The sequence below is a fragment of the Polyodon spathula genome, chromosome 15 (genome assembly GCF_017654505.1).
Source record: "Polyodon spathula isolate WHYD16114869_AA chromosome 15, ASM1765450v1, whole genome shotgun sequence".
Lineage (NCBI taxonomy): Eukaryota > Metazoa > Chordata > Actinopteri > Acipenseriformes > Polyodontidae > Polyodon > Polyodon spathula.
The window spans coordinates 21,445,554-21,470,332 of record NC_054548.1 but is presented as its reverse complement, the minus strand read 5'-3'; the positions used below and the strand labels follow the sequence as shown (position 1 = coordinate 21,470,332).

Here is a 24,779-nt window from a genome sequence, read left to right as displayed (position 1 = left end):
ATACAGAACACTTTTATTCTTTTGGCATTAGAAAAAACCTCAGAGTCAAAGGCCTAATTCTTTACATCTTCATTATTGTCTACTTGATTTGTGTTACGTTTCCCCATTGCTTGTGTGCCTCAATTATACATAACAATTATAAGAATGGTTATAAATGTGTCTCCTGACGCATTTCGCTTTTGACACAACCTGTGAGGCGGGGCAAAACAGGGACTGTTATTGACTAATCAATAAAACACAGTAATAATTGTTACAATGTTATGTAAATGTATAAATCTTGAGTAATTTAACTATTTAGCTGTTTCCTTGTTTTACTAATTGATTAATGAAAATTGTTTACATGTCAAAAATAAATAAATCACAAAGTCTTGAGTCAAAGTGAAATAAGGGAACCAAGATAATGTAAAAGGGGAACTTAAAGCCACAGAAGCAAAATCTTAGATCCCCTTACTACCAAAACATTTTAGATATAGTTCCTTATATTTCCTTAACTGATAACTAAAAATGTAGAAATACCTTGTTTCAGTAGAGAAACAGACCAGATAGGTCAAATGAAAGTAAACTGCTTGAACTTGTATTGTCAGTTTTTTTTTGTGCCTGATATGATAAAATGGAAATATTGGTTAAAAAAAAAAAAAAAAAAAGATATTCATATATCTGCAAAGATAAATTGTCGCAGATAATGAATTGTAACAAGCCTATTATGCTGCTTACAAACTTAAGAGCAGCGCATTCATTATTGCCTTCTCTTGATACATTAATTGTGGTTGTAGATAAACTGTCATAAAAACATTTTTTTTTTGCATAAGAACTGGAAAAAGTCTAGCCCTCTGACTATAAATTCCGAAATCAGAGAACTCTAAACCAATTCTGAAAATTGTAGATACAGGTATATCCCCTCTTCAGCATGTCTGAATCAAAATAATATACAAACAAGCCTACATTTTCCATGGTTGACACTGAATTTGGTTTAAGTAAACATGTATGTATTATTTGTTTATATAAATATTATTTAATCATATACTTTTTCCAATTTTAAAGTTGACCTTTTAGCTTTAGTGGGTGGTGATATAAGTAGGAGTCAGTCTCATGACCTTTTGTAGACCTCCTAGTGCAATACAATTTGCATATACAGACCCCTTTTTGCTATAAGATTAAAAAACATCTGTGCTTTAAGGATAAAAAGGACATTCAGAGGTAGTTTTAACACTTTAATGTCATGTTCTGCTGTCAGAGTGTGTTTCTACAAACAGGTCTGTTTTCACTATATCATGCTCTGGATTCAATTATTAAATGGTAGACGAGAAACTACTGAAGGAAAAATGTGTTACATAACCACTATTACAGAAATGAAGTGTGGGTGCATTTACACTATTACAGGCACCAATTGTGTTGTATTGATGCTTAAAGCATGATTTTAGTCAAGTAAAAAATGATGCTAAAATAATATCTCCTGTTTCATATTTTCATAATACTCTTAAATTACATTTCTTTTCTATATCGCATGTCTCATAAACTGGGATGTTCAACCCAATAAAGGAGCATTTTAAATGCCACCTATTGTGCAGTTTGTCACTCAGATTTATCATGCAACAAGGATTTCCACTATCCCATCAATGACACCCCTAAAACAAACGCAATCAAATAAACTGAACCATGTGACATGTCATATGATTAACAGTGCAATAACTAAGGCCCATACAGTAAGGTTTTAGTTAGCATTAAAGTGGCTAAAAGCTAGTAATGTATTTATAGTGATTGTGTTGGAGTATGGCAGAGCATCTGTCACTCTGATTTTACCTGGTAACCAAGGAGTTCTCTACATATACAATGGTATACATAAAGACGCTGCTACTGAGTAATAGGGGATAAAGTAGGCAGCAGAGGATTGTGGTGTCAGAAAGCCATAAAAATACATTAACTCAAAAACAGAACAGTGTGGAAGGAGATATACAGGAAGGATTTGAGAGCCAGTACTGGTGAAGTAATAATTGTTTATTTTGTGTTCAATGGAAGACGGTGTTTATGTGCATGATGGCGTGAATACAGCATATGGCTCTTTGTTTAGTTTTTATTTTTGGTCACGTGATGTCCATTTTAAGTCATATTGAGCTGACTCAGTTTCTTAATTAATTGTGGAACTGTTTCTCCCGTAACTTGAATGAGACTATGAGCCATTTTTAATTCGAACCGAACACAGAAAACAAGTTCAGTTAAATTGCTTTTCCTGAGTCAGAAATCTTAATGACAAAAATGTTAGAACCTGTTTTGCAAATAATAGTTTAATTTAATCAATTTAACTTCACTCACTGTTTGCGTTTGGTTTGAATTAAAAATAAGAGCTGCCTTTGTTTTGGTTGTTTTTACATTATAAATGAAACATAATCACAGACTCAATCAAGTTATGGGAGAAAAAAACTAAAGTGAACTTGTTTCTTAATCAACACTTTTCCAAGAGTTTAATTAAACAGAGTCAGCTAGAAAAAAAGGGACATCATGTGATCAAAAATAAAAACCGAAAACAATGAGCCCTAGGCTTCACATTTGTATTCCCTAGGTTTGATTAAAGTGTACGTTTGGCTAACTAATGGAATGACTATATATTGGAAATGTTGTTACACTGCTACTAGATCTTTCCACTGTTGTGTGATTCTTTCCACTTTATGCAATTGTGCACCAAGGTCATTGTTAACATTGTTTGTGTGCTACACATGTGGTAACTGAGGTTTACACATTCAATAGCACTTCCTTTGGTAATTTGCTTTTCGTTTCACATAAATCTAGTAGTGGAAAAATAATTAAAATAGACTTTAAAGCTGCCTAAAGAAATGACTGGGTGCCATTACATGATAAATATATCCTATAATATATAAATATATATATATATTATATATATATATATATATATATATATATATATATATATATGTTGTATTGTGACCAATGGGTTACCCCAGTCCATATATGTTTTGTCATACCAATGGGGTCAGGTTTTCATACATAACAGTAATAGAAAAAAGAAACGACCATACAAGAACTCTCACCCCTCTTTAAACCGGTTCCATTAGTGTGGATAAGAAGTAGTCTGACTAAACACTAACCACTGTAACACCGCGTTACCCTGAACCACAACATGTTATAACTAATGTAATTAAACTATTATACGTCAATTTGATAATACTGTTTTTGTCACATTTTCCAATAATATAAAGTCATATTATATACAGTATATATATATATATATATATATATATATATATATATATATATATATATATATATATTATATATATTTTACATCAGCTATAGTTTTATTATTAACATGTGTGTTAGTAAAATTGGAGCACAGTGGTTATACATTGCATGTGACATTCTTTTACCAATCAAGCTAAATATTTACAATTGTTTACAATTTCAAAGAATCTCCTGTCTTACAATAAGATCAGCAGTAGAACATTATTAATTACATTTCAATGGTCTCAGTTATATAACAAATACATTATAGAATCAGCCTGGTGATAAACACGCGTTACATAGAAACGAAACATCCAGTCCGGTGGGCTATTCAAATTCAACTGATTTTGTTAGCCCACACTTCTCCTGACTGAGAGAATTTAATCCTCTAAGGCAAAAGGATTTAAGTTTAAAAACCCAGGAAGCTTGGTGTTGTTGCCACCATCTGTAATACCAATCTATGGTATTCAAAAACTCAAAGACAAGGCTAGTTATCAGTAAAGGAAGACTCCACTGATTGTTCTCACGCCACTCATCTCTACATGCAGTTCTGGCAGGGATAGAGAGTGTGGGAAGGAAAGAGTATAGGGAAAGATAGTGATTTTTCTGAAGCACTGAACATTTATTCAATAACAAACCAATATGCTGAATTAAAAACAACAGGGAGTTCTGATCAAAATCCTAGTAAATATATGCCACTTCTTCCAACTCATTAGTGACATGTATGTATTTTTGATCTACTTTCTTTATGAATATGCAATGTATTATAACAATGTAGCTGGGGCCATACATGTTGAGCTAGAAATAATGCAGCTGAAAGTTAACTTTCTGTGGGGAAATTGTGAACCACACCCATAGTGCTTAATGACCTGTTCCACGCTATGAAGAGTTGCATTATAACAGGGGATGCCCTGTTACAGGTACCAGTACACACAGTATATAGATATTAAATTCTGTGTAAAGCTTCTAACCTGTAAATCTTTGAATAAGTAATAAGCTTTACCAAGCCTCACCAAGCACTGGAAACAGGGGCTTTATGCATTCAGTTTGGGGAGTGAGATGAGTGGAATGAGCTTATTAGGGAAAATCCCTTCAGAATAACATCTGCAAAATAATTTTTCAGATTTTCCATATACGTTGTAAATTCCCTTCATTCATATAGATCTGCAGGGGCACATTATATTGTTTGTTCCAAGAAAAGGTTCACTTTTAGTTTAGTTTGGTGACACAAATGGCTATGCCAGGTTTTCTTCATAGTAATGTACTGGCAATATAAGGGTAGAGTATGTTACAGGTATTTCTCCTGAAAACAAGATGATCTTGGGACTGGAGGTATCATCCATTGGGAGGATAGATACTTGCAATTATAATATAGTTTTGGGGAAATCACATACCCCAGAGCTCTTTCAGATTTCATCTCAACACTGTAAGTAGTGTTTTAATGAATAACACAGATAGGCAATAAGATTAAATGAACAAAGTCTGTATTAAATTAATGGAACATCATATCTGTGAATATATGTATTTTTTAAAATGTACTGCGTTGAAAGCAATTTACAGAATTTTGCAAATACTTTGATGTGAAAATGACCCATTAAATATATCTATGAAAGATGTATTTCTTATGAAGCATGTGGTATGACTATTCATAAACATTTAATACAAACATATAATATCATTCTCAGTGGTGTAGATTGTCCTTTAAAATGTAAATAATATGAAATCTAATACTGGATAATTTATATAAAACACACACTAATGTGGACTGTATAAAGAGAAGCTGCAGGTTAAACAGCTTTCACTAGAAGAGAGGAGTCATTTTGATGTGGCATCAGTTGTGAAACAGTAACTATTCACTAACAAACATACATACAGCCTGCTAACTGTAGGGTCCCACAGGACTCTAGCTTTGGTCACTATGAAGCTGTTTGAGGTCTTTGTAAAAACAGACTGTGGTTCTACTCAATCTAAGTTATACTGGACCACTTCTCTGTTTCTTAATTGCTGTTTTCTTTGAGGACAGGTTCTCAGATTGAAAATGTGGTTGTCATTATTAAGAATAAACACTGCCTCAACCCCTGTCATTCACATGCATATGGAGGAAGGAGGGCATTTTCTTGGTGTCTACTTACTGTATGCCATGCACTGTGTCTACTGTACCTTTACAGAGATTGTCAATTTATAATCGTAAAGATTAGATGATGAACAGAGAAGGTACATACCAGTACATTTTAAAGTTAAATTATTACATCCCTTGCTGTTGTAGAAGCAGCTGCAAAGGGTGGGCTGCCAACTATTTCAGCTGCTGTTGTTTAAGTTGTCTGTAAGTGTACCATAGTTTAATTTGTGTTTTCAAACATTCTTGAATTATTCATCCATAACATTAAACAATCAATCGTAAGAGATACAGCAATGCTAAAAAAAAAGAAATCAACAAAAGAATTGAAACAATGAACTAGTGTCACCAGAATGCCTTTTACAATCACCAATTAGACAATTGTTACCATGTGGCTGATCAAAATGGTACCTGGGTTGAAACTGTTTTGTGTGTTTAAGGCTCCATAATTACTGGTATCGCCTTTCGTTTGGCTTCATAGCACCATCCAAACAAATGTAAAAACTGGCATTGCAGCCTTAGATTTCAGTTCACAAGATCATTTAAGAGAAAGTAGATTTTGATTTATTTCAAGCTGCAGTCCATTGTGATCCTTTTAGTAAATTCATGTAATCAAACGTTGTCTTATGTCCTGAATTCATCTCTGACTCGTATAGCAGCATACTCTGTCTGTTCCTCAGATGCTGCAGATAGACGCACATGCTGACTGCCTTCTTCTTTGTTATAGGCATGTCTCAGAGCGGCATACACGATGGGACAATTTTCATCCTCAACCTCCAGGTTGTAATAGATATCGGGGGGATTGACCACGATGGCCACCGGGGCAGATTCATTTGCGTTGGTAGCTCGACCCCTACTAGAAGATGTCTTACATCTAGAAGTTCTGGAGTGGTGATCATTGTCATAGACTGTCTCCTTGGCAAGACCAGCGGGTTTAATACGATCACTGGGGAGACTGGGTAAACTTGCAGCTGTGCTGGACTGGCGAGAGGCTTTAGACGTTTTATGCTATGAAAATCAAAGCAAAAAAATTGTGAAATCCATGTTGATTTGAATACAGTATATAAAGTCACTTTTGGAGCTCCCATAAAGAAGTGCTTACTTACAGGATTTCAAAATGGGCAGAGGAGGGCAAATTAGCCCAACTATATATATATATATATATATATATATATATATATATATATATATATATATATATATATATATATATATATATATATGTAAAGGAAACCTTGGGTGATTTTATATCACTGGAAGATAAACATTTACTAGATAAAAAATACAAAATAATAAAACTGTTCAGAGCTGTTCCATTATTCTAATTTGGTTATACGTGTGAAATGTTTTAGTCAGATGTACTGTACATGTCATGAATTTCAAAAAAGTAGGAAATGTGTATTTTTTATTCTCAATATCTAAGAAGTCAATGACCTTTTCTGCTTTAAAAGACATTATTCAGAAACATAATTATTAGCAATTAAGTGCTATCTGTTGAATTTAGTGCAGAGAGACAGTAACATCCAGACAAGTTTACAACAGGATGCTTTGCTTGTGTTGATCATAGTTGCTTGCTCTAAAGTAAAACTAAAAGTATAGCTGAAAGAAAAAAAAAAAAAAAACTCTCACCTTCTGATTTTTCTGCATGGCTTCTTTTGATTTGGGCCTCACTAAATAAAAAAATAAATTTTGAAGATTATCCTCTTTATGATTAAAATATATATATATATATTGTCATTTTCCACAAATATCCTATCTAGTAACATCTCGGTAGCCCTTTTCTGCACTGGATCTGAATATAATCTCTTATAAATTCAAACTGAATTCAAATGTACTTTCACAGTTCATCAAGACATCAAGACAAACAGTATGGGACAAAAAAATGAAAAAAAAAGTGTGATAACATACTAAATTATTTCAAATTCTGACGGCAATAACTGACAAAAGGGCTGAGGTGAAACAGAACTGTCCCTTTAATATTACAGAATTATTTCACTATTTTACACTTCAATGTGTAATATATTTTAATATGTATAAGTAAGTTGGTGTTTTATAACTTAATGTTTGCCTGTGTACATCAACCTTTCAATAAGCGTTGTTATAAGGACACAGGTTTATGTAGAATGTCACTTACCTCTGTGTCCTTGTATGCAAAAAAATGAGATTAACACCACAATTATTATCAGGATAAGCACTCCCGCACATATATAAATATATGTCAGCCAACTATCATTTTTCAGGGGAGGCTTTATCTCCGGGTCTCCTAAAGAGAAATTCATGAAGAATTCAGCATTAATGTTTTCGGATGGCAAGGTTCATAATATTGTAACAAGGCAGTTAGGTTGTAAGTAGTTTCCAAATGGGGATTGGTTCACAATACAATTAGCATAGGTGTCTGACTGCATCTGATTTCAAAAAGACAGATCTTAAATGAACACTTGGTACCGGGGTTGCTTTTTATACTGTGAGTAAGATTTTAAATGAAGTATATAGATCTGAATACCAGCACTGTTCAAATGATTCAAATAGGACAGTAAGAATAATATAATTATCTGAACAAATTGATTTTATGGATAAGAGATTTTACAGTATTGATTTTTTTTTTTTTTTTTTTTTTTTGTCAGTTTTGCAATTTTGTCTTTTTTTTCTTTTCAGCCCTAAATGTGGTTGATTGACATGGACATTTGCTGTTTTTTTTTTTGTTGTTGTTTTGTTTTGTTTTGTTTTTTGTAACACTTTACATTGTGTCTCTAATTATTGTGTTTTTACATAGTAGTTACTTAGTAAATACATGTGTACTTACACATAACTACAATGTTATTATGCATAGTTACAACCCTAACCCTAACCATAAGTCTAAACCTAACCCTAAACCCACTAACCCTAACTCTTTGTCTGACACAGTTGTGTACTTACATATATTCTGCAAACAGATGTACACGTTAAGTACATTGTAACTATGCATAATCCATTCATCCATCCATTATCTGTAACCACTTAATCCTATAGAGGGTCGCTGTGAGCCGGAGCCTAACCTGGCAGACACATTGCGCAAGGCAGGTCTACACCCTGGATGGGACGCCAATCCATCGTAGACTATGCATAATAACATTGTAATAATGTGTAAGTGCACATGTATTTACTAAGTAACTGCTATGTAAATACACAGTAATTAGAGACAAAATGTACAGTGTTACCTCTTTTTTCACTAAAATCCCCACACAATTTAATGTAAATTTAACTCGGTAAGGATCAGAAATCATACCTGATATGGTCATGTTCGGTGTGGGCAAGTTTTCTTCCTCTGAAAAGCAGACTGACAAAGAAAACTACTGTAAGTGTTGTATATTACACCAAGGTATTAAAATCAAATTTTGAAAGAGGAATCCTAATTCTTGAATCCACAAGATCAAGAGAAAAAAATGTATTCAGATGCAGGGAGACAATGGTACATTCATTTAAACAATTGAATGTTGTAGTCTTTAGTCTGCTGTCCAGAGTGCACTGCAAGGAAATGCTAAAATATACTTTTATTATCTTATCTAAACAGTGTTATTTTCTTAGCTCTGTTGCTGTTTATGTATATTTTGAGATAAGCAGCAAAGAGAAGGCCATGGGCTGAAAAACCTTAATTGTGATTATTTGTTGGTTAATTGTGAGAATTGTTCAATTATTTTGGCAGTTGGCCTAATCAGCCAACTGTATGATTTTGTAGGGTGTAAAAAACCCGCAGTTTTTGCATTCTGGGCTGCAGATTGAGAAGCCCGGTTGTGAAGGTGTTCAGCCAAAAATAGAAAGAAAAAACCTTTTGCTTAATGTGCTTGTTGTTTTGTGTAACATGTATTCTTTGTATTATCGGAGAGCAGAGTAGCTGCCCAGTTGGTTAGTCAGGTTAAAAATAGACTACTGTTTAGTCAGTACTCCAAACGGAGTTAGTTTTTGTTTTCAGTTAAAGAACAGTGCTAGGAATTGAACCCAAGAGATGTATATATATGTAGATGTACACCAGTGGACCCTGTTCACAAAGCTTTAACTCATGAGTTATCTCAGTGTGTGTATTAATGGATTCATTTATTATTATTATTATTATTATTATTATTATTATTATTATTATTATTATTATTATTATTATTATTATTGAAACTGATCTAGACGGTTTAAGTTACCAACAATAGTCAAGAACACTGTAATAAATATCAAAGTGTTTTTATAATTATCAGCTTCTAATTATCAGCTTCTAATAGACCCACTTCTTGGGTGTGTTATATTTTAACAACTATATGAAGCTCTACAGTGGAAGTGTGAATACAACTTTCTACATGTGCCGTGTACATCATCATGTGTGTATTACTTACCTTTAATGGAAAAGGTTATAGCAAGAACATTCTGTACAGTAGAATGATAGCATCATGCATACTTTTTATTACATTTTTTAAAATTATCTGAAAGATCTTTTGAAAACTCACCTGCGACATTAACAGTAATAGAATGCCCCACACTGCTAATCCCCCGGACATCGACAGCCTTACATCGATACTGTCCGCTGTCATTGAAGGAGATATTGAAGAAAGTGAGGGAAGAGACAGCTGAATGGATGCTTGTTTGAGTCCAAGAAGTTTCAACTGTTGCATTCAGTGGTTTGCAGTCATTCCCAAGTATTTTACACCATGTCACTTCAGGTTCTTCTTCACAGTAGTTTACTGTGCAGTTTATTGTCAAAGTTTTCAAAACAGAAACATTGAATGCAATATTTCGGGGCAAACGAACTTCAAGGGAACATGAAGCGTTTTCTCCTAAAAATTACAAATGAAAAAAATGCACTTGTATCATATATCTGTTACTGATACTACATAAACTTTCAGTATATAACATTTGCATTTTATTTTTTTGGCTTCTGTCTTCACTGGGTGATTACAGCCACTGGAATTTACAATTGTATTGTCAACAACTGAGCTGTTTTATTTAAACTCTGTTCTGGAGATTAAACTTATGTTTGCTTGAGGTGCTTCTCCTAAAACAATGTTTTGACTCCTGACATTTCAGATTTATCTACACCCTCCATGTGTTTGTAACTATGGTTTTATTTAATTTGCCTTAGGTTCCTTCCATTCTATATGTTTTTATGTAATAAATATATTTGTTTTGTAATTGTAATGTTATTAGGCATAGTTACAATGTACTTAATGTTTTAAATCTTTTTGCACAATATACGTGTGTACACAATTGTATCAGAAAAGGGATAGGGTTATATTGTGCAAAAAGATTTACACATTAAGTACATCGTAACTATGCATAATAATATTGTAATTATGTGTTAGTACACATGTATTTACTAAGTAACTACTATATAAACAGTAGTTTACACTTTGTGTAAAGTGTTACCAAATATTCTACAAGCTGCAGGTTTGGAACATTTCTGTTTTGCAGTTTCCTGTTGTGAGTGGTCTTTAGGGTTACAGTGTTTATGTCTTTCCTCAGTTGCTCTCAATCTTAAAATAAATTGGTGTGCTGGCTCAAACTATTCTAAATGAACCGTGTTGGGTTGACTCAAACCACACTTAAAAACCTAATATCTTTGTAACATGAACTGTGGCCAATCTAGGCATTTCACCCAAATGCATGCAATGGATTTTTTGTCATTGTATGAGCTTGTATTATGTTTTGTATTATACTTTACTGCTGTTAAATATAACACACCATCTCAATTTTTTAACTGTGTAATGTCTTTCTTATTACGACTTTGCTAGATAAAAAGTTGTGGTTGGGACTGCAATTTAAAATGGTTCAAAATGGAAAAACTGGGAACGAGAATAAGAGCTTATTCTATAATGATTTTAATCTGGGCGCACACAACCACACAAACGATCCCCAGTATTTTACATTCCTTAAATTTAATTGTCCACAAGTTTGCCCAGTTACAGATAATTGCCATTTGCAAATTTAACAACCTTGCAGTTCTTGTCTTGATCCGAGTTATTAACATCAGCAAGGAACAGTAAGGGTCCTAACACTAACTCTTGTGGAACCCAAGTAAGCATTTCATACGAGCCTTATTTAACACCTCTTTACTGTTCTCTGCTTTCTGTTTTTTAACCAGTAGTATATGTGTTCTTCCACGTATGCCAGCTGAATTCAACATATGTATCAATCTTTCATGCTGCTTTCTGAAAATATAATTCAAATATATCACACGCACTCCCTATTAATATTGCTGAGATACTCTTCAAGCTTAATCTTTTAATATAGTATATTGCTTCCAGCAGTTTGCAGGGTATATAAGTTAAACGTGTGGGTCTGTAGTTGATTTGTGGATCGTACTCTCCTCTTTAAATACTGACAAGGTATTTGCAAGGTCTCAGTCCTCTGGAAAATGCAGTTACTAAAATAGTGACCCGGGGTATTCATCTATCTTCGTTAGCCTCCTTACATGCTGGGATAAATTCAATCCAGGCCAGGAAATGGGTTTATTTTTAGCTCACTTGTTTTTCGTGGCTCTGTTAGTATCCTCCATTGTGAATACTATTAACAAACCCATTTAATACAGATATGTTACAAACATCTGTTTAATACAAACTTTAAAAGTTAAATATGACCTGTGTTTCTATAATTCCAACCTGGATCAACTAATACTGAAAGGGATTATATGAGGTTATTCAGCAATCAATTAAGTGAAATACAGCAACAAAAGATAATCCAATCTTTATAAAATGTTTTAATTTAGTTATTATCTAGAATAGCATATTTATTGATATGTGATTGTAAAATAGATTACAAGAATTCTTGGAACACGGAAATGTTGGTCTGATAAACATGAACCTTGCTGGTATTTGTACTCTAGCATTACTTTTAAAATAAAATACCTTAGCTGCACTATATTGGCTACTCCAGATATAACATGATTCATACAATTGTGACCACTCTTCTCAATAAAAGCAGATTAATACATACTGAAAGTGGTAGTGTGAGAATATTACATTGAATGAAGGTGGGCTGTGCTCTAGCCAGTGTGTTACATGAGTGATACAGGGTTTTCACATTACTGTTTATTTTTGTAAAGGTTTTGTATTTGATTGTAGCATGGTTGTTTAGTAAGGCTATAAACACGTAGTCCGAGTCTAAGCATTTTACTATGTACTATAGTCTTATGATTCGTCTAAAATATGCTGTGTTAAATAACTGACTGCAAGAGCAATTTTCTATGTTAATAAAAATAGTTCTGGTGGGTTCACTAAATTATACAATTGGGATTTTCAAATATTTTATAAGGCAATATTGACATATAAATTAACTATTTGTGAGCCAGGGAAATGCATTGCAGTTGTTTTTTTTTTTTAGTTTTTTTGTTTTAATTTACTAGAACACTACCACAACATCTGTAATTTTTTCAGAGTGAGAGTCTGAACAGAAAAGAGATCAAATTCCTATTACGAATTCTAAAGCACACCCTGCCAGCGTATTTTTGTTCTATGATATGTAAACGCTTTTCCTATGCTGAATATAGGAAATATTTTTACTGCTGCAGTATGTGTTACAGGTAGTTGTTGAGGCTGCAGGAAACAGACATGTAAATGAGAGGAAGAGTAACAGACTACTCGGTGACTGAACTATTGCAGTGTTTCCTATCGGTTTGACTGTTATCAGACTTTCCCAAACCAAAAGACAAAAACAACTTTCTTTATCTACTTTCATGTGGGGTTTGTATTTTATTTCCCGGATAAGGATAGGTCCCTTTAAAGATTTTACCCCCACGCATTCACACCTGGTAAATTTACAGTAAATATGCTGTCTGACCCCAGTGTATTCTTGGATTGCTAGGTTTACCTGATTTGCATGATAAGAATCTATATACAGTTCAATAATCTGTGCTGTGACACAACTCAAGACACACAACCTTCTATTTAAATGAAACTGGACATTTTAGGACTGACTTGTTTTAAACAATAGAGAAGCTTTCATGCAAAACACATTTTAAGTCATGCCACACATATGGGGGTTTTCTGTCTTATTACAGGAAATAAATAAGAAAAAAAAATTATAGAAAGTTTGCCAGGAAAAGCAATTATGAACATATTTGTCATCTGGCAGCAATAATGATGTTTCTACTATTCTGAACTAAGTGAAAAGGTACATTTCCTGAGAAATACTTTTTTTTTTTTTTTTTTTAATGAAACTAGCAAAAAATCATTCAGAATTTTAATGCTTTCAGGTGCTATTACTTTAGTTCTATTGAGTCCGCAGTCTTTAAAATTAATAGTACAGCTGGGCTACTTTTAATAGCGCTACAGTGATTCAAGGTTGCTAGGCATGTAGTGTGAATTCAACGTAAAATGTAAATACAGTAAAACTTCAATTAAATGCCTCCAGCGTTTATTTACTATATTTGCCAGCAGATCTGGCGCGTATTGGAGACCGGTGATTATTTGAGACCTGGCAATTATTTGAAGTTTTCCGGTAGTTAATGCAACCAATGCCTAAATGAAGAGAGTATGGTTGGATCAGTGTAAGAACCAAAACCAACATAAAATACACAAAACAGCACACAATATGCTAATTTTACAGTAGCTAGCGCCCTCTGCAAATCAAGTATTTATAGAACCAAGTATTTTAGATAATAAGCCTTAAATAATCCTATGGAGTGGTGATAGTGAATCTAGTTATTACAGACAGAGTTAAGAACAAGACTGATAAGCAATAACACTTAATAAGCTGTGCTGTCAATGTGCAATACAGCATGCCCTGTGAGAGTAAGCTCAGCGCATTCAACACATTGCGAAGTGTCACACAAACAGCCAGTCTGGATTCTGTGCATTTAACATCACTGTCAGGTGGCAATGACATGGAAATTAGGTCATGAGATCTAACCAATCAGAGCACTGAGTTTGCTCAAGACATTTTTTTCTTTTTTCTGTTAAAAAATAATAGTCCACACAGTAAAATGTATCATTTGCAAATTAAGAAAGAATACAGTAACACATATGGGAAATGCGTACTGCATTAAAATGCTATTCCCTATTGTATTTACTTTAAAAGGCTGCTTAAGCTGTCCTTGAGGGTATTTCCTGATGACAGTAGTACTTTTAATTTGTGTTTTCCAAAAACCCCTTGATATTCTCCACAAGCATTTTATTTATTTCTTTACAAAAAAAGTCTTCCTGGGTGTCTAATGGGGTAAAGTCTTTATTTTATTAAAGAACGGAATTACTGAAGATTCAAAGAAACTGTTCTTTGCAAGCAGCAAAATATGTATACATGTAAAGCAGCCATGCACATATCCATTAATATGTGCATGTGATCTCCTTATGGTTTTGCAGTGTATAGTATTACAAATATCCACAGACATGTCAAGACTACATTAAACATTCAAGAACTTAAGTAGAACTTCAAGAACTGAGAGAACACATAGAAGTGCACTTCACAAAAGTTGTTCTTATGATGCTCTCACTGTGTTGGTAGCTATTGGGAAATGAAATCCAGACATTAACATGCTTGCGTGCTCATGAGAATTGACTCCTGCATATAAATTGGAGGAATGGAAACACATGTATATAACCCACACCTGATCCAGCATAAATAACCCACACCTCATCCAGTATATGAGTCAGATACCAAAACTAGAAACTGAAAAGCCATCTAAAAAAATAAGATACAAAGAAGGAACATTTTTACAAAGTGGAAATACCATACAGTACAGAAAAACAAACAATATAAGAGATGTAAAAACAAAAAAGCCCACCTAACTTTCAGGTTCAAACCCATATTTGTCCCATTACTTGTTTTCAAGCAGCTATTTCCAATAACATGCACCCACACCCAAACACACTTCCAGACTTTGAAAGGGTAAAGATTATTTTCAGAGAATGGTAAGAAATTTGCTCAGAACAAAAATGACAATTGTTCTGTTCATGCTAGTTTTATATCTTAATAATTACTGTATTCCTCATAGAAAATGTACCTTTGCTTCTTGCGCCTCTAGATAAAACCTAAATTATCAATAACATTTACTTGCTCATTTCATCACTCTTGGTTTGCAACTTTAAATCCCTTTTTTTTTTTTTTTTTATAAAACTGGCAAATTAAAAAATTTGTTAAAAAAAAAAAGGATGGTTAACTGCAGACACCGATTCCAAACAGCACTAATCTTGTTCTATAATACTGTTTTAGGTAAGGCAATCCAGGATTAATGTGATAACTGCTTGATTCTTTAGACAAACGTTCTGCCATCATCAGTGTAATATAGTTTAATTCAGTATTTGTTGGATTACATTGTATCACTGAATATATTTTAAATATGAAATGCTTCCCTTTTTTGTCTATCTCTTCCTGTCTTACCTTACTCTTATCTGAATGTCAAATAAATGTACATTATTTGAACACTTTTGTATTGTAAGCAGCCACAGGTAATCGCATTTTGTTGACTCAATGAAGATATGAAATAGATAGCTGAAGCCCACTATAGTGTATTTTTAGGGTGTTTATGATGTTTAAATGTTGTCCTCACTGTAATGAAATTTCCAAACCAGAAGAAAGTAAATCAGCACATTGATGACGGCATGAAAATGTAGACATTGTATCTACTTGGATAATGGCTTAATGGATGAGCGTGAATAACCTTAACAAAATGAAATGTTCTTCACATGCTTGTCTAAACATGAGTGAAAACTCTGCAATCCCAATAAATTACAATATGGTAGTTGTGGTGCTTATTTGATTTACTTTATAAAATCTGACGGTACCTCTAAGGTTGTTCATGTTCATCCATTAATCCCACAGTTCCTCTATTTTGGTCATTTAAGAACTCAGCAATGTCTAATATTAGTCGAATGACCAGAGTTCTAAAACATTTCATTTAAATGTATTTTTTCTTACATTTATTTACAGATATTTATCTATTCAGTGTTGATCAACTTTCCTTTCAGAGTGAACAGACGGAGTGGTAAATATGTTCAGTAATGGTTTTTTTTAATCAGTAATATGCTTGTGGAAAGACATTGTAGTAATTAAAAATTATTATTATTATTATTATTATTATTATTATTATTATTATATTTATTTATGAACACCTGAAGTCAGAACCTCAAACACAATATAGCAGTTATTTTACTACCTACTCTTGATTATAAACTACAACTCTCAATGTTTGCCATTGAGTAAATATATTTTTGTAATTTACAAGTATTCAGTGTTTTATAGTCATGGATAATACAGTATTTACTAAAAGGGTATAGCCATGCTAGAAACATCAATAATACAACCTCTGCCCGCCCCCAGTTACACAATATTTAAACTTAAATCTTATTTAGTCTCTCTTAATAAATTGTACCACTTACCCTTGACTTCTATACAAAGAATAAGAAATAGAAAATAGGCTAGATCAACCCTTCTTTCTTGTAGCCACATTGCTGCTCACAGGTCCTCCATGTGCAGTTGTGAAAGCTGAAGCGACAGATAGGTGTACACTCATTGAGATCAAATCAGAAATGCGTGTTGGCATGACTAGCGCATCAAATGAGGAAAAGCCACAAAATGTTCTGCAAATACTGAGTGCTTTCTACATGTGTTTACGTCAGATTACTTCCCATGCTCAAAGTAAGCTGTGGTTTTACATCCTCTTTGCAGAACCCTTCCTCTGCATAGTTTTCAGTGGCATTTCTTTAGATGAGTAGTAATAAACAGCTGACCGTATGACACTTTCCTTTGAACAGGCACTGAATATATTACCGAACCACAAATAGGGCATCACAATTAAAAAACATACTGTAAATATTGACTGAGCTCTCTTTTTACAGTCTTTAGCTTTATTCAAATATATGTGTTGCCATATGTATTCATAATACAGAGCACTTAGTAAACAAATGTAAATACAAAAAAAAAAAAAAAACAGGTGAAAAATGGTAATATATTAATGACACCACATACTGTTCAGTTCTATTATATGAATCATTTACTGTAAACCAAAGGCCCACTGTAATGCATTACTCTAAGATGTAACCAGGTGGCCCTTTATAATAAATGAGGAATTCTATAAATTGATGGGTAAGCTGTTGTTAGGTGATTTTATGATCATTATTTTTGTATTTGTTTTTCATCACCTGTCATTGTATAAGCTGTAGAGTTACAATTTAGTATTTTAAACAGTGTTCTAGTTTGTGTTTCAGAAAACAATGCAGAGAAATATTGGACAGAACAGTTTACAATTTAAACATGCCAATTGCCTCTTTACACCCAGGATGTTGAAGAGCTACCAGCCCCTGCAGCTGTCTGCATTCAGCTCATCATGAGCCCATACAGTTAACTGTAGCCCAGGCAGGACAAAGAGCCCCTACTTATGTTGCCTTCCTAACCCGCAAGAGGGCCTGAGCCAATGCAACTCTACCTGTAGAATCCCCAGCAAAGGTAGAACTTTTAAACCTTACCCAGGTGCTAAATGTATATAATTATTTTCCAAAATATATATACTCTGCAAAGGTAATGTATTACCTGTATGTGTATTAAAGTATCAGTGTTTAAACAGTTAGGAAATTAAACAGAATCAAACAGTCCCTAATGGGACCTTTTCACCGGGCAGGTACCCTGCACATGTAATTATGCATATACTGTACAGTTTGTGGTATTGAGAGAAATGGGTTTAAAAACACTTCACTGCAATGTAAATAAACGTCTACTTTGCCTCCAATTAGGCATGCCAACCAAACATGTGAAGAAGTATGTGTTTGAAATAGAGGCCTGGCCTGACCTGAGAATGTGGTCAGGCTAAACTGGCTAATTGAATGCAAGTTTGAGTTTGACCGCATGTGTGGAGCAGGAGATGGGAGACAGTTTCTCAGATCAGCCTGGGACTCAGGTACTGCAGATGTGAGTGCTCTTGGGCCTTATTTTCACTGCAATAGCCTTGGTTTGGTGACTACTGTTTGGTTTTAAATTTTGTTTTAATTTGTTATTTTTTGTAAATAATAGTGCGTCCCCTCTGTGCTTAACTGCATCTCCATCATTCGCTATTCCTGCTGCTGCCAGCCTTGCCCATCCAGCTGAAAACGTTCAAATAAAAGGGCAATGTTTAATGCCATACCAAAAAAAAAGATTATTTCATCAATATTGAACAAACATTACACCCCACACTAGCTTATCTTGCTGTAACCTATCTAAAGTCAATGTAAAATTCAAATCAGCAAATCGGTCCAAATACAATAAGTGTGATATTGACTAAGCTAAACTAACTTATAACTAAGCTACACATAATAATAGACCATACGTATGTACATTGTTCAATAGCACCTATATGAATCACTATGTAACACAATTTTTGTTCCTGGGTAGTAAGTGTTATTTCCTAATTGCTTATGCCTCAGAAGTATAGAAAATGGCTATTATTCCCCACAAACTTTGCTTTTGTGACCAGGACAGTGATATTTTGAAATGTACCTATTTCCAGTGAGAAAACGGGCGAATTTGTGTCTTTTCGTTCACATAAAGTCAGAAAAAAACAACATATGAATTCAAATTAACATGTACTTATACTAAAGTAATACAAAAATGACTACAAAAGATTTAGAAGTGAGTAGTTTTTCGAGATTTACGATTATACTGTAAATCACTTTCACGAATCAGACCCCAAATGTACTCTCCCATCATATTCTTGTTATACTGTCCTTGGTAGTGGCGTTCAAAGTCCAGTATATCCTGGTGGAAGCGCGTTGACGTTGACGTTGTTCCTCCCCACAGAAAACTCGGTCCGCTGTGGCCAGTCCCGCCTGTGGTAATGTGCCTTGGTGTCCCTGCTGTCCCAAAGGCAAAGATAGCAGGGAAACTTGGTAAAACCGCCTTGGAGACCCATCAGGAATGCCACCATTTTGAAGTCTCCTATGACCTCCCAGCCATACTCGTCATACTTCAAGGCATCCAGCAAGGTCTTGATGCTGTTGTAATCCTCTTTGAGGTGCACCGAGTGAGCCAGGGGAAGAGACGGGTACTTGTTACCATTATGGAGCAGCACGGCTTGAGGCTCCTGGATGAGCTGTCAATGAAGAGGCGCCACTCATTCTGGTTACAGGCGATTCCGATTCCCTTGAACAGACTGGTCACATTGTGGCAGAAGCAGAGCCCATCTTGACGGGTGAAGAAGCTGGAAAAAGGTTGGTGACACTACCTCTGATCTGCTACTTGCACACTTTCATCCAACAAGTTCCATTGCTTGAGCCTAGACGTCAAAAGCTTGGCATTGTACTTGGTGAGACCAAGATCTCTAATCAAGTCGTTGAGGTCTTTGTGGTTGGGATAGTATGGGTTTTTCTCCTCAGCTCCACCTCTGAAATTGTCATCTGGATCTACAACGTCTTCCTCGCTCTCTGACTTGCTGCTCTCTTCTAAAGACGGCTGCTCTCTCTCCGGAGGAGTGGATACGGAGAGCTCATGGCAGTGTGGCACTGGGACAAAGGATGAAGGAAGGTCCGGATACGTGATAGCAGGTGCATTCTTGCCAGTCTGACATTTGGAAGGGTCCACCATGCAGAAGTAGCAGTTGCTTGAGTGGTCAGTGGTTTCCCGCCAAATTCTTGGGATAGCGAACTTCATGGCTCTCTTTTCCCCTCTGTACCATCCTACAAAAATACATTTATTTCACCCATGACTAATGTGTAAGAGATTCTTGCAACATTTTTCATATATGATATATTTTTTCAATAACATTGAAAATTGTAAAAAATTTTAAAATTAAAAACTTTTACAATTTAAAAAATTTTAACAAATTTTACAACATAGAATTCCAAACAACAATTGTTCATCTTACCTTCCAGAAATTTTTTTGCAGTGCTCGCAGGTGAAATGAGGAGCCCAGGGTTTGTCTTGATCCCCAACAGGCATGCCGAAATATGCCTTAGCAGATGCTTCCACTGAGTACTTTTTCGCTCTTGATAAATTGGCCGCAGACATAGCAAAATGCGTCTGCCGGATGCTTGCAGCCTCTTGATGCCATCTCAGAAAAATTCAGATATGTATCCACTTAGGCAGCTGGAACTAAACTGAACTGGTGGGCTTAAGGCCCCTGTATTTATACTACTATTTATATTACTGGAAAGTTCTAGAAAGTTCTAGAAGTTACTCCAAGTTTACTCAGCACTGAACCTATCTGGAATGTTCTGGAAAATAGGTAAATTTCAAAATATCACTGTCCTGGTCACAAAAGCAAAGTTTGTGGGGAATAATAGTCATTTTCTATACTTTTGAGGCATAAGCAATTAGGAAATAACACTTACTACCCAGGAACAAAAAAAAAAAAAAAAAGATTTGTTACACGGTGTAATATATTTCATATAAATAATATTTATTTTACTCTCAAAATATGAAAATGAGTAATTAAGGAAAACAAATCTGTATTCCTTAAACAATGCCAATGTTAAGTCTTTTGGTGGTTGAATGGCATTGAGTAATCAGTTCGCTCTCCCTTGGGGGCTGAATGACATAAAGTGGTTAAATGCAAAACCATGCGTCACATTGTTCTTTCCACTAGCCAGTACAGATTCACACCCTCTGAGACAGCAGTACACCATCTATATTATTCTCTGGGCGGGCTCAAATGTCTAATAATAGCGCCAGGGTCACGCAGACAGGAACTGTGTAGGGGAAAAGACAAACGGCTAAAAGGACTTGCACCTCAAGATTAATGTTTCCCCTTATATAACACGTGCTATGCTATGAACCGTTTTTACACACTGTGCTCATGACAAACCACTTCAACTGTAAAGATTCCACACGTGTGGATTAGTCATGCAGTATTGAGATGCTCTGCGATGTTCATCACATACGGAACGGAACATGACAAGACCAGCATATTACGGAACACTGACATTCATCCCCCGCCATACCTGTACCTTGTCATTTTCAAAGCTGTAGAATACCAACTGACTTCTGTTATAAAATGTCCCTAACAAAGGACTTGTTCATATGATATTCATTTTTAAAGGTGCCTCCCAACTCTTATGTATTGCATGTGTGTGTGTGTGTGTGTCTATATATATATAAATCTAAATATATATATATATATATATATATATATATATATATATATATATATATATATATATTGTTCAACCTCAAAACAGTTTCACCTTTAAAACAGTTCATAAATCTGTTTTGCCCTTAAAACCGCTAATGAGGTTATAACCCTCACTGCCTTTATAACCTCTGAGGTGCTGCTTGAGACTAACATGGTTTCCTCTTTCTTAGATCTATATGTTGGTTTGTTAACAACTATAGTCTTTTTTTTTTTACTTTTTAAAAGAAATGTTTATCTTGTTTTTGCATTTGTTTTGCCTTTTTTAAGAAAACCAAAAAAAATTCCTGTGACTGAATGTCACAAAGAGTTGAACCTCTTTTCTACCCTCAGTATGTGATTTTATGTTAGTGGTCCAACTGCTAGTGACACCGTGCTTGCCAGCTATAACACTGCAGTATTTGACGCCTCTTTTTTCCAGTTTTTAAAAGTTTAATGCAATTTCTATATTCTGTATTGTATCTTCTAGACATTAGAATGGATTCTTAAGTGATGCTGTAACAAACCTTCTAGTAAGTTCTGTTGGTCCCCATTTTTCTCTGGTTTGTTGTGCTCATTGCATGATTCGCAGGTTTAATTTTTAAATGTTGTTTTTAGTATCCGGTATGCCCTGTATGATACAAAATTAATGTTTTTATTTTGGGCTGTATTTTACTTGTACTCTTTCATGGTTCAGTCTTGTTTTGCAGGCCTTTTTACATTTTTGAATGTGAAGTGCTTTGAGATGGCTTTGCTATGAAAGGGCATTATATAAAAATAATTTGTTGGTAGATTAATATTTCAATATATAAACAAATGCATTCAATAAATTATAAATCAACACCTGATTTAAAGACCTGTAGCAGTTCAGATTTATACATTAGTGGTCTAGCAGGCCACAATATTGTATAAGCATATTCACTTACTGCATGTACTATACAGTTTTGACAAAGTGTTTGACACCTTTGTCTTGACTTGGTCTGCAAAAAGAACACTGCACAGAAAAATGTGCATAAAAACTCCCTCTAACCAACATGTAATACTGTGATTATGATGTTTAATTACAAAAAGCATGAATTTTATTAGGCAAGGATAACATAATGAGCTTTTTATAGATGACACCAATACAGTGTTCTGCAAACCAGATAGTTGAAAACTTCCTGAATAATGTATCGACCTTTTTCATTTCGTTTTTTTTTTTAAAATTCCCAGTTTTGTTGTTGAAATTAGTCATTTCTATTGTTATCAGAGGTTGTAATATTGTTCTTGATAGGTGGAAATGGTGTAAATCCTAATTATTTTTCTTCACATGGATCTGAAACCTGGTCAACATTCATTTTCTATTTGATTGGCTGGTTTTTGTTCTATCCAGCGATGGTCTATCTGAGCCACAGAGCTGACAGTCTAGTGGTTTTTAACTGGTCAAGAAACATATTATTTGTTTATTTGACAGGTGCCTTTATCCAAGGCGACTTACAGGTGTATTTTACAGTAAGTGCAATAGTACAACTAAAATACAATATGAACTAGAACGCAACAAAATAGGATTACAACAAATTATATCTACAATGACATATTATAAGTGCAAAGATAGTGTATTAGGTGAGGCACCAGAACATGGTGTTTAGGTCAGGTATGTCCACGGATAATAGGAGGGTTAGATGGAGATGTCTACAAGTGCAGTCTAAACAGGTGGATCTTGACCAGGAATTAAAAATGAGGAGAACAGTGTAAACATTGTGAGACACTTGAATGTAAGGTACAGTATGTGGAAGCTTGTATGTTTATATACATGAATATTCATATTACATACTGTATACAAATGCAGCTGGTCCCCGAATGGTGCAGGTGCGCAGCTTCACAATACTTCCTCTCTGAATACGTCACACTTTGCTCACTCCTTGTGTTGTGAAACAACAGGGTGTAATGCTTCAAGAATTTAAAATACATTTTAAAATACTATGACTGTTATACGTATGGTTATACTTTACAATGAAACGATCACTGTAAATGTCTTGTTTATATATTTTACGCAACCATCTAAAGTAGGCCCCTATATATTTTATTATACTAGGCAAATTTCAAAGAAACATCCTAAACATTTATTATTATTATTATTATTATTATTATTATTATTATTATTATTATTATTATTATTATTATTATTATTATTATTATTATTATTATTATTTAGCCAGTGACTTATCCAAGCAAACTTACAAGTGTAATGGGTAATATAAGTTTGTAGGCAATAAGTAATTTATACAAAAAAAAAAAAGAGTACAAGTTGTAAAGACGCCCTGGCTAATGGGGATTGAACTTTTGTGCGATATAGTTGTCTTTAAAAGTTTACATACCGTATACGGAAATATTGCATATATTTATTGTAGTCGTAAGCATTACACCCTCAATTTTAGCAATGTAATTTACTAATGTACTAAGTGTTATGAATATTTTTAAACTTTACAAATCAATTATACCTCTTGTAAGGGTAATGAACACTCATTAATTTAGCAAATGGTAGGTAGATAGAAATTCATCACCCTTCTCTTCTCCAGTTGGTCTGAACAAAATCGCGTGCTGCAGTTGATGTTTTATTATTATTATTATTATTATTATTATTATTATTATTATTATTATTATTATTATTATTATTATTAAATACAACATAAACAATACCATTATACAAGACAACGTGAAGGAAGCATTTACAAAGTGACAGCTGTCCACCATACAAAACAAAAACAAGCTCAAGTCCCTTCCTTAAGACTTACCTATGATCATTAAAGTGGTTATATATTAACAGATTAATTTTTCCCCCTGAAAATTTCATTTTTTGAATGTGAAATTGACCTGAATGATCAAAGGGTTCATTATATATCCGTCTCAAACGTAACACCAATCAAGCCGCAACCCCGTGACTTATTTTGAAGCTGCACACGTACAGGCCACCACAGCTAAGCCACCACAGGCCACCATGAGCATGCAACGCGTTAAAATTTTAACATGTCTTTTATTTTTTATTTTTCCAGATTTAGCTTAAATCTTGTATTTTTTCTCCAGATTTATAAATGTTGTGAAAATAAATAAATATTTTTTAAATGTGTACATTCAGATATAATTTATAAATCTAGTTACAATAGTTAACATTTAGCTAAATATATAACTCAAATTTAAATTGTGTTGTGCATTCCAAATTTGGAGATAATCTGTGGTAAAAATAATTGGCGATTCTAAATTAAAAAAAAAAAAAAAAAAAAAAAAAGAAACATGTTGAGCAATGTTGAATTGTGCCTTTCAGAATCAATCTTTTCTCAGTTACTCGTATGCAAAGAGAATGTGACTACCAATAATTACTCATTTTGGTACAGCAAGAATGCATGAATTATTGTAGAAAGACAGTTC

General features: G+C 34.0%; 1 protein-coding gene across 2 annotated transcripts; it reads right to left on the bottom strand.

Moving 5' to 3' along the window:
- Positions 1 to 3,308: 3,308 nt before the first annotated feature.
- On the bottom strand, positions 3,309 to 16,846 carry LOC121327525 (B- and T-lymphocyte attenuator-like). 2 transcript variants are annotated; one of them, XM_041271594.1, is made up of 6 exons: positions 16,678 to 16,846; positions 9,817 to 10,143; positions 8,616 to 8,666; positions 7,485 to 7,613; positions 6,980 to 7,020; positions 3,309 to 6,358 (listed from the first exon to the last, which is right to left on the bottom strand). In XM_041271594.1, exons 1-6 carry the CDS (start codon positions 16,745 to 16,747, stop codon positions 5,975 to 5,977), a joined length of 1,002 nt encoding a protein of 333 aa, XP_041127528.1. In that variant the 5' UTR covers positions 16,748 to 16,846; the 3' UTR covers positions 3,309 to 5,974. The 2 variants fall into 2 exon arrangements, with proteins under 2 accessions (XP_041127528.1, XP_041127529.1); XM_041271595.1 differs by lacking the exon at positions 8,616 to 8,666.
- Positions 16,847 to 24,779: the final 7,933 nt, after the last annotated feature.

Bases quoted from the DNA above. Each gene is read 5' to 3' on its own strand.
- LOC121327525 (XM_041271594.1), bottom strand. From the start codon at position 16,747: ATGTGGCTACAAGAAAGAAGGGTTGATCTAGCCTATTTTCTATTTCTT. The intron at 10,144-16,677 runs GTAAGTGGTACA...TGTAATTTTTAG, and splicing joins TCTTTGTATAGAAGTCAAGG to GAGAAAACGCTTCATGTTCC. The intron at 6,359-6,979 runs GTGAGAGTTTTT...TGATTTTCATAG, and splicing joins CCATGCAGAAAAATCAGAAG to CATAAAACGTCTAAAGCCTC.